The sequence below is a fragment of the Myxocyprinus asiaticus genome, chromosome 47 (genome assembly GCF_019703515.2).
Source record: "Myxocyprinus asiaticus isolate MX2 ecotype Aquarium Trade chromosome 47, UBuf_Myxa_2, whole genome shotgun sequence".
In the NCBI taxonomy this organism is placed as follows: Eukaryota; Metazoa; Chordata; class Actinopteri; order Cypriniformes; family Catostomidae; genus Myxocyprinus; species Myxocyprinus asiaticus.
This window is the reverse complement of record NC_059390.1, coordinates 6905296-6925902: the sequence shown is the minus strand read 5'-3', so window position 1 is coordinate 6925902 and position 20607 is coordinate 6905296. Positions and strand designations below refer to the sequence as shown.

The 20607-nt window shown below is 36.4% G+C and overlaps 1 protein-coding gene across 1 annotated transcript in view; it reads right to left on the bottom strand.

Annotated features, from left to right (window-relative positions):
- Nucleotides 1-10610: 10610 nt before the first annotated feature.
- Nucleotides 10611-20607, bottom strand: part of LOC127436653 (forkhead box protein P2-like) — a 150903-nt gene continuing 140906 nt past the window's right edge. The window contains exons 16-19 of the mRNA XM_051690932.1: nt 19885-20006; nt 19718-19787; nt 18117-18331; nt 10611-13245 (exon numbers count right to left, since the gene is read on the bottom strand). Coding sequence (XP_051546892.1) covers nt 13101-13245; nt 18117-18331; nt 19718-19787; nt 19885-20006 — 552 coding nt within the window. The 3' untranslated portion in view covers nt 10611-13100. The remainder of the gene's footprint in view (nt 13246-18116; nt 18332-19717; nt 19788-19884; nt 20007-20607) is intronic.

Genomic DNA, 20607 nt, shown 5'->3' with positions numbered 1-20607 from the left:
CTGCATTTTTAACATTGGTCAGCAGAACTATTGAAAATTCGGTTTCATCCGCATTCATTCACACCCCTGAATCCTACTCCTCTGCTGGAAGAAAAAGGAAGGTTTCTCCATTGAACATAAACCTTTAATCCATCTTTTCACCTCCTCCTGTCTTTTCCATCCACCTTTCCAAGCCTCATTATTGCCAATCATTTGAATTTGAGCACCCAGTGTCATCTGCTCTGTAATCTGATTACTTCATGCCAGAATTAGAATGCATATTTAATGCAGGATTTTCTTTCTTTTTTTATCCCTCACTCCTCAGTCTTGATGAATGCACCGGCAAGGAGCGCGAGAAAGGTTGGGTTGGCATGTCTGCCACCATCATGCTAATAAATGACAGCTGATTTATGCATCTGTATTCTTTTATTTATAAAAAATAGCAAGCTGTCCGATATTCCGATATTAATAATACAAGTGGATCCACTTTGATTAGGCCAGCGCGACGAGCTGTGCATATTCAGCATTACAATTAAATCTTCTGATGTGAAATAGGAATGACACGCTAATGAAGTGAGCCAGCCAGCCTGAACCAAGACTGTCCAACATCATTACTGGATATCTTAGATGAAGAGTAATTATGCGCGGAACACTGAAATGTCATTAAAAATCTTCAGTAAGTGATTTAACCCACTATTCCTTACTAATGCCAGACTTGTTTTTCCCCCTTCTTTTCTTATGTTCCCTACCAATCCAGACCGAGACCGTACTGAAAGTTTATCTTCAGAAGTTTTGAAAGAAAGAAAGAAAAAAATGTATGCAGGTACTTAAGAGAGTGATACAATCAAGTGTCCTAATTTAATTTGAATTCGATGTGTCAGTACTCCATACTGGTGGTATGTAATTGAAATCATTCTTTAATAAATTCTGATGAATTGGCAATTAGGTTGTGGTCTGATTCCCGAGGTCGGCCTGAAATTGATAGCAGTTGTCCGTGAGCGATATATACTCAGGCCCTTTTTAAATATCAAATCTCATATTTTGGTGTAGCCTAGATGTGGGTAAAGTGTACAATAACTGTTCATTTATGAGATTAGATAGTTAATCTGATTTCATTCTGATTTGAAATGTGCCTAAAATCCCTTTTAGTAGGCCTAATCTTAATTTTTGGAATGGACCAAAAATGATTTATGATTAATAATAAATTTATTCTTCAGAACAGTAGTGTAATAAATTCTGAGCCCTTAATAAGCACTGTATGGACATTTCTAACAAAATCTGTCAAGAAAATGTCATATTTAACCCATATACGTGTATATATATATATATATGTACACTGGTGGCCAAAAGTTTGGAATAGTGTACAGTTTTTGCTGTTTCGGAAGGAAATTGGTACTTTAATTCACCAAAGTGTCATTCAGCTGATCACAAAGTATACTCAGGACATTACTGATGTAAAAAAACAGCACCATCACTATATGAAAAAAGTCATTTTTGATCAAATCTAGACAGGCCCCATTTCCAGCAGCCATCACTCCAACACCTTATCCTTGAGTAATCATGCTAAATTGCTAATTTGGTACTAGAAAATCACTTGTCATTATATCAAACACGGTTGAAAGTTATTTGGTTCATTAAGTGAAGCTTAACATTGTCTTTGTGTTTGTTTTTGAGTTGCCACAGTATGCAATAGACTGGCATGTCTTAAGGTCAATATTAGTTCAAAAATGGCAAAAAAGAAACAGCTTTCTCTAGAAACTCATCAGTCAATCATTGTTTTGAGGAATGAAGGCTATAAAATGTTTGAAATTGCCAAAAAAATTTATAAAATAAATAAAACTGAAGATTGCATACAAAGGTGTACACTAAAGTCTTCAAAGACAAAGGACAACTGGCTCTAATGAGGACAGAAAGAGATGTGGAAGGCCAGATGTACAACTAAACAAGAGGATAAGTACATCAGAGTCTCTAGTTTGAGAAATTGACGCCTCACATGTCCTCAGCTGACAGTTTCATTGAATTCTACCCGCTCAACACCAGTTTCATGTACAACAGTAAAGAGAAGACTCAGGGGTGCAGGCCTTATGGGAAGAATTGCAAAGAAAAAGCCACTTTTGAAACAGAAAAACAAAAAGAAAAGGTTAGAGTGGGCAAAGAAACACAGACATATTAATGTCCTGACTATACATTGTGATCAGTTGAATGCCACTTTGGTGAATAAAAGTAAAAATGTATTTCCATAAGAGCAAAATCTGTACATTATTCCAAACTTTTGGCCGCCAGTGTAATACACACACACACACACACACACACACACACACACACACACACACACACACACATACACACACACATATATATATATATATATATATATATATATATATAGAACATGACATTTTAGCTCAACTCGTTAGCTTTACCATAACTCATCCTGACGTTTTACTTTTACTATTCCCATTGTTTTCAATGATGATTCTCATTACTGTAAAATAAAAATAAAAATTCTTACTGTATTACAGTTAGAAAGATGTGGTTGTAGGCTACAATGATTTTATTTTTTAATTTCAAATCAACGAAAATGAAAGGCAGTTCAAAGACTTAGTACTACTATGATTTATAAATACTTTACAATTTAAATAATACATAATGTTTTCGCCTTGCGGCAATGAGAATTGGAGGGTTAAAATGTGCACAACTGTCATGAAAATAATGTCACAATGTAAAAAAAAAATCGTAAAGGCACCTAAAAATAGGCTTCATTTTCTATCTGCAAAATATAATTTCTTGTTTGTTTCTTTGTGAGTTTGGTAGTAGTTCATGCATACATTTTTTCACCCGCACCCAGAAATTTATAGCGCTATAAACACCCACAATACTTTTTGCATTTTAATAAAAATGGTCTTCCACATATTTAAGTGGTTTAGTGATCTGTGATATAATGTGTCAGGGGTGTTGTGGCTGTGCAGAAAAGCAAATCAGTAATGGGGCCATACCCGGCTGAGAGCAGGAGACAGGGTGTGCACCAGCAACCCCAAGGAGAGACAAAGGGAGGGGTGAGAGAGAGAGACAGAGAGAGACAGATAGACAGAGAGAGAGAAAGAGAGGGAGCTGTCCAACCCAAACGTGCCTTGCAGCCATGCAATTATTTTCTGCAGTGCATTCCAATATCAACTCAAGAGCAATGCAAATTATTTAAGATGCACTTTTTTTAGGAGCTGCAATTATAATAACGATGATCTCAATCAGCGTTGCCATCGCCTCTGACTATTTAGCAGGCGATTCTGCAGCTGCGGGCAAGTCCCCACTGGAGAGCAGGCACACAATGTCAGGGCTGAACGGAGAGGGCTACTTTTGTTATATGTGCATGCATGCTGGCTTTTGAAGAGAAAGACATGTTAAAGGAATGTTCCTGGTTCAATAGAAGCATGACTCATCCCTCAGTTTGTAAAAATAAGCAAAAAAACGTGTGTACAGTAATGCACGGCAACAAACTTCTAATGGAAGTCTATGGAGCAAGGTATTGCACCGTGAGAAATGTTAAAATAAGCACTTTTTCGAAAAAGTGTAGCCACATGATTTAAACATTACACATGTTGACATGAGATGAGACTAATAAAATCACTTGCTAACCTTGTGTACAGTTATTTCCAAATTGTTCAGCTCATTTTATGACCATGTAAAGCTGGTAAACAGTAGCTTTAGCACAATACGCAGCAACAACAACAACATCTGTGGCATAATGTTAATTACCACAAAAAATAGTTTCGACTTGTCCCTCATTTTCTTTAAAAAAAGCAAAAATCAAGGTTAAAGTGAGGCACTTATAATGGAAGTAAATGGGGCCAATTTTTGGAGGGTTTAAAGGCTGAAATAAGAGGCTTATAATTATATAAAATAACTTAACATAACTTTTCTGTTAAAACTTATGTATTATTTGAGCTGTAAAGTTGTTAAATCGTAATATTTATAGAATTGTAGGGTTTTAGGGTTTATGGTTTTACGTCGTCATTGCCACCAAGTTGTAAAATTGGATATAACTTTACAGAGAAAAGGTTAGTTAGTGATTTTATCACACTAAAATCATGTTTACATGCATAATGTTTACATCTTGTGGCTATATTTTTGAAATAGTGAGTATTTTAACATTTACAGATTGGTCCCATTCACTTCAATTGAAAGTGCCTCACTGTAACCCAGATTATTTGTTTTTGTTTTTAAACAAAAAGAGGGACACGCTGAAATTAATTTTTGTGGTAATCAATGTTATGCCACAAATGCTGTCAATTGAGCTTAACTTGTATTGAACCCGAAACATTCCTTTAATAAAGTTAGTTACAGTAATGTTCTTAATAAAAGTTATTATAAAGTGTTACAGAGAAAATAAAGCTTTTGGGTTGGATGGGAGTTTGAACGTGGGTTTCCTTGTGGGTGTAAAACAATAAGGACCAGATGTAGCTGTCAATAGATGACTAGGGCACCAGTGGATGTTTATAGACACCATGATTTAAAATGCGACAAAGATCTAACAGAGACCTCTACCTAAAGAACAAAATGTATGCTGACCTATTTCAGATCTCTCTCTCTCTCTCTCTCTCTCTCTCTCTCTCTCTCTCTCTCTCTCTCTCTCTCTCTCTCTCTCTCTCTCTCTCTCTCTCTCTCTCTCTCTCTCTCTCTCTCTCTCTCTCTTGCACCGCTATCCCATTCTTTTATTCATTGCTCTGTAAATAACTCCACTTTATGAAAAGCAGTGAATGTGACTCACGGATACCTCTAACCACAAGCCATTATTATTTCATGGCCTTTGAAAGAGGGGTCTGTAATGTGGCTCACAACTTCAATGTCTGCGCTCACTCTGATGTTGTGTGGTACACAGCGTCCCTTGTTGCACGTCGTATGCCATCCCTCACTTGAATTCACAAACACTTCCAAGTGCATAAACAGCACGGAAGAACAGTGACCTGAGAGGTACCGTGGCAGAACTCCATGGAGGAGCCACGGAAACAGGCGTAAATGTAGCAAACTGCTATGGTGGGCACAAGGGCAGGAGGTGGTTGGGAAGGCCATTTTGATAGGACTGCAAAAAAATAAATAATTTATAAGTGATTTTTGTCTAAACATTATCTAAAAGAAGACAAATTTACCAGTATACTGGGAAAAAAGACAAATAAACTTAATTCAAGATATACCAATTCAAGTTTGCTTCTCAGATGACTTATCTTGTTTTAAGGATGTTTAGATTGTTCTGTTTTTGTTTTTACAGAAAAACAAGACCAAAATACTGATTAAAAAAAGTTTTTTTTTGCAGTGCAGTGCAGTTAAATATTTGCCAAGAGCCGTATTCTCAGGGGACTGTTAGACCGCCGATCTTAAAGTCGAATCCCTTCAGAGTGAAAGGCCACTGCCAGAGCGGCCCATCAGTCAAGATAAAACTGTTATGAATGAAAATGAGCGCTGGGTCACACCAGGGACTTGGGTTCAATCACGGCCTGCCTGAGACCTACTCGTGACTTTGACGAGTTAAGACTTTGCTTTTACTATTTTACGCACCTTTTACAATTTCTTGCAAACTTGTGGTCAACGCATCTCAATTTCAAAGGCAGAAATGAGGTTAAATCACATCTGTCTGCAATGACCCCCTGAGTAAAAAGTGCAGTTTCCTTGGGAAAAGGGTTGATTTGTTTGATCGGAGTCAAACTAGGATAGGAAATGAACCGCAAGATAATTTAAGATCCACACACATACTGTGGCGGAAAGCTGAAATGTGTAATTTATGTTAAGATACTTTCTCTTAACCCAGCTTAACGTGCAAAGTCAACTACAGTATAAGTAAACTATTCATAGGTTGATTTTCCCACACTGAAGGAAAGTGCTACCTTTAGTGCTGAAGGCAGCACTAAAACTCAACATTGACTCAAGAAATGGCGTGAGTTTGGGGTCGGATTTTCTGTTTGGCCGACCAATAGGAAAAAGGGGGCATGTTTAGGAAACCTGTTTAAAACATGTTTGCAACCCCATTTGGTAACACTATTGGTGCAGAAAAAACAAAACAACGCACAGCATTTAAAGACCACATGAAATTGCTTGCAGAGCGCAGATTTCTTTTCAGTGTTGAAGGATTTCCTATTGAAACAGGAAGTTTGGGCAAAACATATCAACATATCAACATATCACCCTTTAATTAAAATAGCCAGTTGGCCTTAAATCCAGCCTGGTCTCGTGAAATTTACATGAACATGACTACATTTTTGCATTTCAAAATTGACATGCTGTATATCACGTTTGGCTGCAGGTTTCCAGTGAAATGTCCAGCTGGGGGAGCCAGAAGCAAGTAAAATGGTGTCATATTCAGACACGGTTTTAAGGTGACTTTAAGAATGTTTTATTATTTTTTTAAACATATCTTCCTAACCTAAAACTTTTGCCTGAACCTAACCAATAGAGTTTTAAAATATAAATGAGATGTTTAAAAAAGACATCCTTACCAAATCAATGCCTAAACTTAACCATTAGTGTTTTCAAATATATATGAGAAGTTAAAAAATACATACTTAACTTATCAATGCCTAAATCTACACTGTAAAAAAATCCTTAAAAAAAAAAAAAAAAAAAAAAAAAAAACTGGCAGCTGTGGTTGCCAGAATAATTATGGAAAAATACAATAAAAATGTAAACAACTTTACAGAACAACTTGTAAATTTGACAGTTTAAAACTGTTGTAATTTACATGACCACGATGGCACTGTAAAAAAAAAAAAAAAAAAAATGTTACATTTACAGTAAAAAAGCATCATAAACTTGATATTAAACTTCTGAAACTGTAAAAATCTGCTTTTTACTTTATAATGTATTGTTAATCACTGTAAAAATGACAGAAGAGCACATGATGAAATGAAGTTCATGAATAGAGGCTCTTCCAGGAGCAATGACCAATAAACATGTAGAGACAGTGTTCAGTGTCACTCACACAAACACTAAACACCATCAAGGTAACACATTTAAATAATGCAATAAACATTAACTAAACTACATTAAATATAAAACATAACACCCCAATGTACGTAACTGATATTAAAAATAAGAAGATTCCCGTAAAATATAATGAAATATGATGGGTCATGCAGGTAATTGTGGGAACGCCCGATTACTGTTTTTTACTGTAATTTTTACAATAATTTACTGTAAAAAGTACATGTACTCTCTTGTTAAACATAATGTAAATTTTTACCATTAATTATACAGGAAAATCATACTTTTAACATCTAAAATTTTTACAACATTTTATTGTAAAAACTACTGTAATGTCTTTTAAAATGTATTAAAACAATTTACTGTATATTTTACAGTTAATACTCGTTAATCAATTAACGTTTTTTCTGTAGCATTTTTGCAGTCTTTTACCATTAAAATTACATTTTTTTTTACAGTGTAACCATGAGTTTTTAAAATGCAGAAGCAAAACAAAAAAGCTAATTTTTTTGAAGCAACCACCTCATTTCGTGCCGCTTCTATGACTCTGTAGTGTCACGGGTCAGCTTGAGTCGTAAACTTTCAACATGGTGGAGGAGAGTACAGTTTCTGTAGAGAATGACAGGTTTTATTCATTTTTCTGAATACAGTTAATTGTTAGTGCTTACCGTTTTGGACATATTCGTTTATGTATATCAGCAAACATTTGATGCATGTTTTACATTTTTACACTGTAAAATAGCTTGTAATTTATTTGACCAATATGCCATTATCGTCAGCAAGATGAGTAATATTTTTTATGGTATCAAAATAAAAGTTCCTCAAGAAATATATATGAATTAATGTTTTTTCCGGCAACAAAGCATTTGAACACGACGTACTCGTAATTACCACATCAGAAGCAGGAAGTAGGATAATTCCGATAGCACATGAAGGCAGTATTAGTCCAACGCCCCATCAGGTGAGCTACCGCGCAAGCTATCTGTGTTGGAATAAGTGTATGTAGGTGAGTCTGTAATAAAAGCATTAAAATGTATTGTTTTTCAAAAGACGTATTTGAGTAAAAGTGTGTTGATATCATAAAAAGCCAGGTTCAGTAAATGAGAGAAACAGAAGTATTTATAAAGTCATAATCAGCCATTAAAGTCATAATTTGAGTGAATAAAACACACAGTTGTTGTAACGCCTCTACTGTTAATTTCTCCTGGAAACTGCAGGGAATTGTATGAATTGTATGTTGAATTTGTCACAGCCATGAATGGAGCGCAACAGTGTCCACCCACTTTTTTTTTAGCCATCTTGGTTCCGGACATGTTTTTCCCATTCATGTTTCCTAAAGAGATTGAACAAATCTTTCATAAAAGCATTCTAAGCCATGAACCAAACCAACTATCTCCTAGGTGAATCATGCTATTACAAACTTAGATTTAAAACAAAAAAGTATTTGAAAATCAGATAAACAGACAAAGGTACAACTCTGTGTACTACAATCCCATCAAGCACTGACGTAATTGAATTAAAAACGATGGACAAATAAACTCTTGATTAAATTAGTTAATTGTTATCTGTTGCATAGTAACAATGTATTTTAAGTTTACTGCAAACTATTCAGATGTATACATACATGTAGTTTGAGAGGATTGGGAGACCAACTGTTTGCCGCGATTCTTAGATTGGTGGATCTTTAGGGTTCAAGATGATGGTTAGTGTAGTTCTTCAGCAGAAATCCCGCAATTAAACTTGATTTTTGTCTTAAGTTTAAATAATGTGGATTTGTGGCTTCCACAGAGGCATATACCATCGATTAACAACCTTGTACCTCAAAGAATGTCGGTCTTTAAATGTTTATAAGTTACTGTTAAAAATCAATATGTCTATGGGAAAATGTATGGGATTTTTACTTCTGGAACCCGACTGTTGTGCTCTATTATGATTAGCTATTTTCTAGTCAGTGGCAGGTGGTATTAGGTGTAAGGACATTCTCATTCTAGAGAGCATTCGATTGGACAAAAATCTGTGTAGTGCATGATGAGTCATCAATGTTTTTGGTCCATGGCAGAAGAGGTCTGTTTTCAAATGCATATATGCTAAAGGTCATCGTTTAGAAGTACACCAGCATATAGATGACATCAAAGCTGAAGGACATGGACTTAAAGCCACAAATAAATTCCTTTCATGGGGAATTTAAGCCTAAAAGATAAGGCCAATAAGACCAATAACAAAGGACCTCAGTGTGGTTACAGCATGGCTACATGCTAGCAACAGAGTGCTAAAGCTAAGTACTATGCATTATTTCTTGCGAATAAACTCCATCGGTCCCTTACGGCACGCTTCCTATGCACTAGTAAACACATAACACATACTGCAATTTGACTGAGGGCCGAAGACCAAAAGAACGCAACAAAAATAGCATGGAAGATGTGTTATTTCCCACAGAGGCTAGCTGCATCCCAAATAATCTTTTCAAGTAAGTTGTGCTGGGCCACGCTCTCATCCTCAGATCAAAGGCGCGACTGGAGAACACGGACCGCGTCCATTACATGCACCTCTCTGCCTGCACGGGCAGCGCCTCTCTCCCCTCATCTAAACAACACTGGGAGCTGGAACAAAGACTTGTAACTTAGCCATTAAAGTTTTATTGTTTTTCCAGCCTCTTTGTCGAGCTGTTTTGAGGTTCTGCGACAAACTCCTCCACGTTGCATAAAAGCATAATGCAGCCCCATTTCCATGCGCTGCGTCTTTGTAGAATAAAAGATATACGTGTACAAAAAAGTGAGAACTCCCTGATGTTGGAGGTAGACAGTTGCTTTTCAAATCCTAGTTTTGGTCCTTTATTTTATTCAGCAGTGAAAAGCCATGAATACAGAAAATAATAACGCCTGTTACAGTTCTTCAATTGCGACCTCTACTCGCGCAAAAATCGCTAACATATGGACACAGTTCACGGTAATGAAAAGTATCAAAAATGAGTCTCGATTAGAAGAAATTAAACCAAATTAAAAAAGCAAAAACAACGAAAAGGTATTCACCAATTACAGAAACACGTTTTTGCTACAGTCCCAATTTACTGTATACATAGAGGATTCATAATCCCGGAGAATGATAGTATTAGAAAGGATACATGACTCAACTGGCCAGACGTAATACGTCAGAACGTATGCACAGAGGTACAAGCAATAAATACACACATTAGGAAAAACCTTACAGCTACGCAACGCAGATGCAGGAAAAGCAGGTTTGCTATTCTTAGCAAGCAATGAGAGAACAGTAAAAAGTCATGAAATTCAAAAAAAAAAAAAAAAAAAAAAACATTGATCGTTTTTAGCTTAGAAAAAAAATGTCTGGTAAATTCATGGGTCCACCAAATTTTTTTTTTCGTATCTTTTTACATAATATGCACAATTATCAAAATACAGACAAAATCATCCCAGATAAAATCCAGACAATCCTAAAATCTATTGGAGGAGATTGCCTATCTGGAGTTTTTTTTTTCTTTTTTTTTTCTGGTGTTATGTGCAAGCAACTATTTTAGAAATTTTTTTACAAATGTTTTTACAAAACCCCATGCAAACTCTACAGGTAATATGCATTCTGTGGCTGAAAGTTTCTTTAGTCGACACCCCCCAGTATAGCTGAGGTATGCACACTTTATGCACTGTATACTTAGTCCATCATCCTGACTTTTATTATATGTGTTTATTAATTCTTATTTCCAGTCCACCAAATGAATTTAGACATGCATTTTTTAATAACACAATATCCCCTTACAGGTATTTTTTACATATTCATTCTATAAATGTTTGAAGACAAACTATTTCAATGCAAACCTTCCATATCTGCCTTTGGGAATGTAAACTGGCTGTTGGCAATGTCCTAGATGAATCAAGCAGAAAATGTCAGTGTTTGTGGCATTCTAACGACTTGTGCAATCTGCCATTCTTTTGTTCAGAAAGTGTTGTGAAGAGGTAGAAAGCCTTTTTGGATAAGTGGGAGAACCCTTTTTTATATCTTCTTTTTCAAAGACGCTGCGTCCTTATATTTGGTGTGATAAAATTATTATGAATGTCATCTTCAAGTCAATTTGCTGACTCCAGCAAAGGTAAGAGATAAGCTTTGTTCCTGGACCCAGCTGGTACCTTATTAGTGTGTGTGAGTGTGTGTAAGTATGTGTTTGTGTGCTAAACTAGCACACAACCCCTCGGTTTGGCACAAAACTGGAACAACTGCACAGTACGTTTCCATACACATAAGACAAACTTTGACATTATCAATTACAATACAAAGCCATTATCCATTTCTGATGGGTTGGTATTTAAACAGAAATAAAACAGAAGAAGAAGAAGAAAAAAAAAGGCTTTGTGTTATTTTCATCACCATCTGATATACAAGGAGGCAGAAATCTGTGTAACTTTGGTTTGACTGAAATCAGAATCCGCTTTTCTCGATGACATCAGCAATGTTCAAATAAAAGCGACTAATCACTTCCTGTTTTTCCTAAGTTTGACCTCAAATAACTGGTTGCTACTTTACACCATACATGGTTTAAACCACAAACCTTCCCATGATCCAACACTAGCCGTGTCTGTATAGCCATGAATTATACAATGAGTCTGAATCAATGGAGCAAAGCAAACATCAGCAAGAAACGTATTTCTCCCTTTCCATAATGGCTACGTTATTTGCTTTTACGATATAACCAAGCCACATCATTTCATATCGACATGAAATTATGACTTTTTTGGCTTCACTAGATATCTTAAAAGTTTGGTTATGATATTTTTCGGTTTCGGCTCTGAAGAAAGTACAGTTATAAGACATGACACGTCGGACAGCCACAATGAACAGTACATTACACTAGTAAAAAACAATGACATGATGGGTTATGCAAATAATAATAAAAACTGAACACAATCCAATTTTTTTTTCTGCACTTCCACTGATACACAAATGGTTATTTTGGTCATGATCCATTTATAGCTGCTCTCTTGCTCGACCCGAACCACATGACGGTAGCTGAATCAAGGTCTTCCCATACTATTTGTAACAGGGTTGACCGACATCACTTGGCTAGAGTGAGCTCTTCATCTGTCAATTAAATTACATCAAAATCATTTGAATCTTTGTACAGGGCTAAAGGAGACGATCCCAGAGGTTATTCGAAGGTAGTTAGTGGAAAAAAAGCTTCTCTTTGTACTAGTTAAAGCCACAGAAGGCTTACCAAAGAGTCTGGCGTGCTTCTGTCTAAGCTATTGGCCGTTGATAGTGTTGGCTTTGGTTTCTAGCTGTCACCTGTGACTCTTTGCAGGTAGACAAAGCTTTAGAACAAGGAGGTAAAGAGACTAGAAGAATATGCAGAAATGCATCTTTTTTTTTTCTCTCGGCATGGTGCATGCACAAACAGTTTTAAGTTAGAATCACATACTTTTCAGCAGAAACAGAGCTAGTTGACTGGAGTCCTATTTTTTAACATTTTTGGACAGCTGCAACAGTCGTGATACCACAGTTGTGTTATTGACATGATTTCAGAAATGCCATTTACAGTTGGTGGTGCTGCAAACGTGACTTAGAGGAACATAAGCTATGTTGCAGGAGGGGGAAATAAAACAAGAATGAAAAGAAAGAAAACAATCAAAAACAATACTGCTTTTTTTCTTTTTCAAAGTTTGTCATACAGGAAGTGACACTAATTTTTGAAACTACTCATGTGCAAAACATAACACAGAAACAACTTGAATTGAACCAGCAATTTCATCTAATATCGACGACTACTGTGGCTTGGATATTCACAAACTTAAAACTTCTGTTTTTGGCAGTATATGTGGACGTTAGCTTTCTACAGAACGGACTCACTCCCGTTTTAGTTTTTAGTCGGTCCATGAGCCTTGTGTTAGTTGTGTGGCCAAGTTGTTTAAAATGAAATCTTGTCCTTTGTTGTTCCTTTTATTTTGTTTTAAAAAGCAGACGTCTTGTGTCTGTCCATCTGTGGTCCCTAAAGATCTGCAGAATAGATTTTCTTTGGGCCAGTCGCCAGACGCATGCTAAATAAATATTCCCCCCTGCTTCCAGTCTTTTGTGTTTCTGTGGTTGTGGATAAGTTGAAGGGGTGGGGCCTGAAAGGGGTAAGGCCCCAGTTGAAGGGTGGGGCAAAATAGTCACTCCAGGTCCTCCGATAGGTTGCCCTCTTCAAGCTCCCGGTCATCATCCAGCTCAGGACTGTGATTGGCTGTAGTCACCAATGACATTGGACAGTCGTCGTCGTCCATATTTAGTGGTTCCTCCTTGACGTGAATTGGAGGCCTGTTACAAAGCAACAAATGATAAGAATTTAGAGGAAAGCCTGGTTAAAATCAAATCAAATCACAAACTACAACAGGGTGATCTGAGTCTTTTATCTCCATTTAAGGGCTTATTTTGCGATAATGATCGACTAATTGCACATAAGATTGCTTACTAAACGACTAGCTCCAAAATATTGTTTTGAGTTGAAACTATTTTATTAATGCGAGAAGAAAGAGGCTGCAGAGTGATAAGAGAGACATGAAACTTGCACAGCTATGTAGAAATCACTTGCATGCGGAAGGTATTTTTGTGGTAATCAACATTACGCCACAAATGCTGTCAATTGAGCTTAACTCGGAATATTCCTTTAACCGCTGACTGCTGTGATTGACCAATCAGAAGCAAGTATTCTAGACAGCTGTGTAAAATCTCTAATAGCACCTGCTATTTAAAAAGGGGGGGGGAGGGGAGGGGGGGGGCGTAGCTACAGCCCCATTTTAAGTAATGGAGGATTTTTCATCCTTTCGCCCCAAGAGCAAAGGGGGGTTGTTGGGTGGGTGGATAGTGGAGCTTTTTTTTTTATCTTGTTAATAGAAAGTGCAGGCCTTCGTTAATATGCAGGGGCTGTGGTGGCACTTCTCAAGTGGGGAGACAACCTGCAGCTAGACTCCACCATTAATCAACTTCAGCCTGCCAGTTCTCTCGGACACCATGATCCATGTTTTTAACTCCAAATGGATGAATATCTTTACCGACTGTCAATAAACGAAGGGAGGAGGCTAAAAAAAATCGTGAAAAAACATGAAGGCGTTTGGCGAGGAACGTTTCTTGGTGGCGAAATACAGACGAGAGGGCGGAAGTGAGGTTACTAACAAGAATAATAACTCTTGTCATACACAAACAAGGCTTTAACATGATCTCGGGCCCTTGGCAGAGAGAGAGGTTTGTGCTACCATGATAAATCTGACAAAACCTAATTATTTCTGACACGTCGGATGCATCAGGAAATCCCGCTAGACTGAAGAGGGAGAGAGAGAGAGAGAGAGAAAAACCCTTATCAACTAGTCTCTGTATTAGGCCATGTCTGGCTGCTCTCTCCTGGGCCGCATTCATCAATGGCAGAGGGAACTTTGAATATGAAAAGAATTTTAAAAGGTACAGATTACTTTAATATTTATAGCAAAATTGATTATTATTCAGATGTGGAAGTTTCTGTCTCCTGTACCCGGCAACGTGCAGTGGAGAAAGAGGGGAGGAACTGGGGTTGGACCCTAAACTACATTTGACCACCATATTGATGTATTGCACACCCTCAAGAAATACCTGCATATACGATTAAAAGTTCTCCCTTTTTTATTAAAGCAATTAATTCAAGCGCAATGGCGTCTGGTTGTTAGACGGTGTAATCTTGGGTAAAAATATCCCATCATTTTCCTGCTCTTGTTGGAATGTACATTTGTGATTTCAAAAGATAGTTTTGTTTTTTGTTTTTAAAGTAATTGTACATAATTTTACTAATTTTACTAATTTGACAATTTTCTTAAATATTAACGTCAGTTCATTTTCGTCATTTTACTGCTGTCATAGGCGTAACAACGGTAGGTTAGTAAAAACCTATTTTTAGACATAACGTTTGATTTCAAAAATATGTTTTTAGCGTTTGTTCGTAATTTACATTTTTCATTTTTGTAATGTTATTACATTTTCAGAATTTTCGTAACTTCACTTAATTAACTAGTTTGTTTTTGTTATTTTACTGCCATCATAGGCGTAACAACAATTCTCATCAGTAAAAATCAATTTTGTCAAAATAACTTTTGATTTAAAAACTTTTTTGATTTTGAATTTATAGAATTTCTGTAACTACTTTTTCATTTACATAACTTCAATTTTACTCATACTCATTTTACTCACATCATAGGTGTAACAATGATATTATAATGTTAGCAAAAATCCAGTTTGTATACATAATGTTTGATTTCAACAGATTATTTTTTAGCAATTTTATGTAATTTAAATTGTTGTAATGTTACTCATTTTACATAATCTTCATAAGTTTATTTTTTAATGTACATATCTCATTTTCAACATTTTACTGATGTCACAGGCTTAACAAAGATACTATAATGTTAGTAAAAAATTATTTTGCAGACAATGGTTGATTTCAAAAGTAATTTTATTTAGTACTTGTATGTGATTTTAATTTTTAATTATCGTAATGTTAGTAATTTTACAGAATTTTCATTAGTTTATTTTTTCATTTACATAACTTAATTGTCTTCATTTTTGTGCCGTTAATGGCATAACAAAGATACAATAATATTAGCAAAAATCTATTTTGTCGACATAACATTTATTGGGCTTTAAAAAAGACATTGTGAATCATCACTGCTTACTCTTGTTGTCAAACAATGCAATCTTTGATAATGATAACCCATCATGCTCTGCTCTCGTAATTATGAAAGTTCATCTTCAGAATATTTCGCATATAAATAAAATAATTGTAAATATTTTTTTTTTTGTGCAATTTGTTCATTTCTGTAATGGGAGTAAAAATGGTTCTATAATATAAGTAAACAGTCATTTTGTTGTCATAACCTTTAATTAGGCTATAAAAGACATCGTTGACCATCATTTCTCACTTGAAGTTCTGTCAGCTGTATTTATTGTACAATAACAAACAGATACACATTTAAGGATATTACGTCGAGACAAATGATCCCAGTCAGTCCACCGTTCCACTGGCCATTAAGCTCGACACAGGCCTTTACTCCTAATGTGAAGAAGCATGGCTTACAGCTTTCATTTGCATTAATTATAAATCAGCGGCATGCTTGTGTGGTCGGAGGAGGAAGACGGCGGCAGACAGTGAGAGAGACAGACAGAGAGAGAAAGAGAGAGAGAGAGAGAGAGAGAGAGAGAGTAATGATTAGTCTTTGCTGTCCCTTCTTCACTATATCAAGATGTCAGGATGACTCATTTAGTGTTTAATGAGAGGCTGGCATAAGAAAAACTGGAGCCTGAGTCTGTGCCAGTCTGTGTGTAGACATAGACATTGGCAGAGTGCTTGCCCAAAATAAGCAACAATCACAATGATGCTATGACTGCAAACACAAGCATTTTCAGGAGTGTTTCAGCGAGTATGTGTGTGAAATTGTGTTTAAGCGTTCTTTAAAAGTTATATCACATGGCTCTCTGGAATACTTGATACTGATTGGTCTATCGCTGCATTCTGTGGTCAAATATAACAGGTAAACTGTATAATTGACCGTTGTTCAAAGCAACATATTTCTTCAAATCACTCAACTTAAATCTCAAATATTTAATATCCATTTAGTTATTTGGTAAATAACTGAGTAAATGATATTAAAAGGACATGTAAAACAAAATGTAAATTGACTAATTAATAAAACTTAAAATAACCTTTAAATAAATCATAACAGAAATATTTTCGAATTTTAGATTCAAAAAGACTTATTCATTTACAAATCAATTTCCAATTAAGGACATGCCCAAAGAGATGTTTCGTCAAATTTAGCTTTAACTTCTTTGGACAAATTTGTCCCTATACTAGCCAAGTTATCTGTAGCATTTGACTGACAGCATTAACCTTAACATGTTCAGAGAAAGGTCTAATCTAATTGTTCCTGTTTCTCACAGGGGACCTAATGTGAATGTGTTGTTCTCTTTAGCCTCTTCATTATTAAATGCAGCCCAGAGAAGCCACTCACAAAACATATTTCTTCCATTTTGGCCATGTAGAGGCCATGTAAAAGAGATTCCGCGTCTATTGAGCATTTATGTCTTAACGCTTCGACCAGAGAGAAAGAGAAAACGAGGAAAAAAAATAAATAAATGTCAGACAGAAATGCAGAAAGGGTCTAAAAAATACACTCAACTATCCGTTGTTAAAAGTTAAATAACCAGAGGGAATGAATACACAGGGATTCTGTCTGGATCTCAGATTTGGCCCATTTCACACTACTGCCCCACTTCTGAATCAAACACACACTCCGATTAACACACATTTCTGGAACTCTCCTCAAATGTACAGTGTTTTTAAGATAATAGGGTTTTTGGGTTAGTGCAAGCAAAGCTGTGCCATCATTGACATGGTCAAGAACATTTGATTTTACTTTTGTATGATAAACAATATTAGTACTCTGTTGCTGACTGAGGTCCAATTTAAAATCTTGTAACTATTGCAAAACCAGTTAGAACCACTGATCTAGAGTGATATGCAATGCAGTTTATGTGTGTTTGTGAGCGTGTGTGAGTGAGTCAGACGGTGTGCGACAAACTTCCTGCTTCCCTTAATGCTCACGGTACTATCTTTGCCTTGGTAAACACAGCCATCCAACATGAGTGACATCACTGATTAGGGCGAGCACATGTTCTATATTACCACTCGTCCGACCTGCACCACATTAATCTTTAATCAGCCTATGCTCTCTCTCTCTTTCTCTCTCTCTCTCCTTCTTTCTCTCTGTGAGCCATTAAAAAAAGATGGAAAGGCAAAGATTTTAAAGTAATTAATGATATAGTTAGCTGCTAAATATTAATAGGAACAGTCTTGCATAAAATATAACATCTAAACCTTTGTGATGCAGACAGTGGTTTAATTACAAGGGAATCTATAATTATGGAAGTCATTCAGTTCTTACCTATTTATAGGTATGAGCTGTAATCCAAGAACTGAATGTACACTTTTAGTTTTGGTTTTCTTATGGAGCCTTTGAGTGAGCATATGTATTTTAGACATACTGTAAATAGCATTTTAGGAATGTTACAAATATTCTAACTATCAGATTCATTGCTAATAATCCTGATCTGGAATAACCACCCAATCAGTCCCATGCAGGTGTCCATGTGCGTGTGTGTTAACTCACAGTTGGGTCTGTGGGGAGTAACCAGGGCTGCTGTGTCCGTTGGTGTCCAGGTGATCTAGCGAGCCGTTGAGATCTTCGTGCATGGTGCCATGTAATAGGCCAGTGGGGCTGCCACCCATGAGTCCTGGGGGGCTCAACCCCATTAAACTAGACGCGCTACTGTTCATCAAACCCGGATTACCCAGCAACGGCAAAGAGGTCTCTGCCAGTGCAGCCTACGAGAGACAGAGAGAGAACAAGAGAGAATACTTAAATTCAAACATTTTTAGCAGTCGGCATGTCATAATGCATGGTTTCCAAATTACTTCAAAAAAATCTATATTTTCATGCCACATCTCTCTATATCATATGGGGGGGGGGGGGGGGGAGTAACATTAACCAATAAAATCATTGCCCACCTATCACAGTCCAATTAAATATGTATGTTTACAATCTTTTTCAAAATTGATCTTTTTACTTGTGCCACAAAGAGATTAAAACAGACAAGAATCGTCTCATAGTGCAGGAAATAAATAATTAAAAGTTTGAAGTCGCAACAATAACAACTTTTTATTTTTGATGATGTCACCAAGTCCTAAACACTGGTGGACAAAATCAAGTCCCACCCTACATTATTTTCTGATGATTATTCTGTTCAACTCAAAAATATGTCACTTTCAGCATTAGGCATGTCATGTTTCCACCACATTCACATTGAATTTTTTTTTTTTTTTATTGATTTATTTTCAAGTTATTTCGAAAAAATACATCTTTTCATGTCATCTCTCTCTGTATACAAGAGATACAAACAGGTGAGAATTGCTTTTCTTTTCTGATGATGTCACCAAGTTTGAGCGGGCTGGGAAAATAATATTAACCAATAATATCACAGCCCACTTATCAGTCCTACCTTACATTATTTTCTGCTGAATATTCAGTTTCACTCAGACATGCGTTACACTATGGAAGGTAAATGTGTTGCATTTTCAGCCTTTTTCAACACTTGACATGTCACAATGTATGGTTTCTATCTCGTTCAAAATGTATTTCCCTTTTTTTTTTTTTTAAGAGTTACTTCCAAACTATTCCTGAAGAATGAATGTTTTCCGCATCTCACCCTATGAAACAAGGAGATTAAAACGGATGAGAGTTGTCATACAGCAGCAGCAAAAAAATAAAAAATAACAATGGAAAAGTTTTGAAGTTGCAAAAACAATCTCTTCACCTTAAAAGACAGGTCTCAAATTAACAGTGAACAAGAAACCCCAAGCATCCACATGATAATGAAACCATCCAAAACTTTACTTCAAAACAGTCGAATAAAAAAAAAAAAAATCTCCTGACATTTTCACCTACTGCACATTAAAGTTATATACACTAATTAAATTTTAAAGTTTTCGCCACGAGCACCTCGTTGGCTGACACTGCGAAGCCAAATCATTTATGACAGTTTGGATAAATATTAATGATTATGCCCTTGCATTTGCACAGGCTGCTATCAATCTGAGACTTGGCTGGCAGAGAAGGTACCTGCCTCTACCACATGGTGTCCTACTAGACTCTCACTGTCTGTGCCATCCAGCCTCACACACAAACACACAGAATCAGAGCTGGGAGTTTACCTGTAAGCTTGCGTTGAGAGCCGCCCCATAACCCAGACTAGACGGCAAGTTCTTCACCAGCGTCGGGCTCCTAAAAAAAACCCAATTCAGATAATGAAGTACATTACCATCAATCCAGTTAAAAGAGTGTCTGAAAGACATTAATATTGTGTGTGTGTTGTGTGTACCCTGTTATCTTCTGAGATCTGCGTTTCTGATACTCCATTTCGTCCACGGTCCACACGGCGCCTTTCACGTTTTCCACTCGGACAAAGCACTTGTGCAGACTCAGGTTGTGTCGTACGGCGTTCTGTTAACACACACATATGTGAGATTAAAAATTACAAAAAAATTGTTCTTAAAGGAATACTCTGGGTTCAATACAAGTTAAACTCAAATAACAGCAATTGTGGCATAATTTTGATTACCACAAAAACAATTTCGACATGTCCCTTCTTCATAAAAAAAAAAAAAAAAAAAAAAAAAAAAAAAATAGGTAAAATCATGAAAATAGTAAGGCACTTACAATGGAAATGAATGGGGCCAGATCATAAACGCTAAACACATTGTTTCAAAAATATAGCCACAATATGTAAACAATATAAATGTTAACATGATTTTAGTGTGATAAAATCACTTACTAACCTTATTTCTGTAAAGTTACAGCGTTTATGGACTGGCCCAATTCACTCCCATTGTAAGTGCCTTACTGTAACCACTTTTTTAATAAGCAAGGGCAGGGGGCCTGGATAGCTCAGCAAGTAAAGACGCTGACTACCACACCTGGAGTCGCATGTTTGAATCCAGGGCGTGCTGAGTGACTCCAGTCAGGCTTCCTAAGCAACCAATTGGCCCGGTTGCTAGGGTGGGTAGAGTCATGTTGGGTTAAATTCCTTGTGGTTGCTATAATG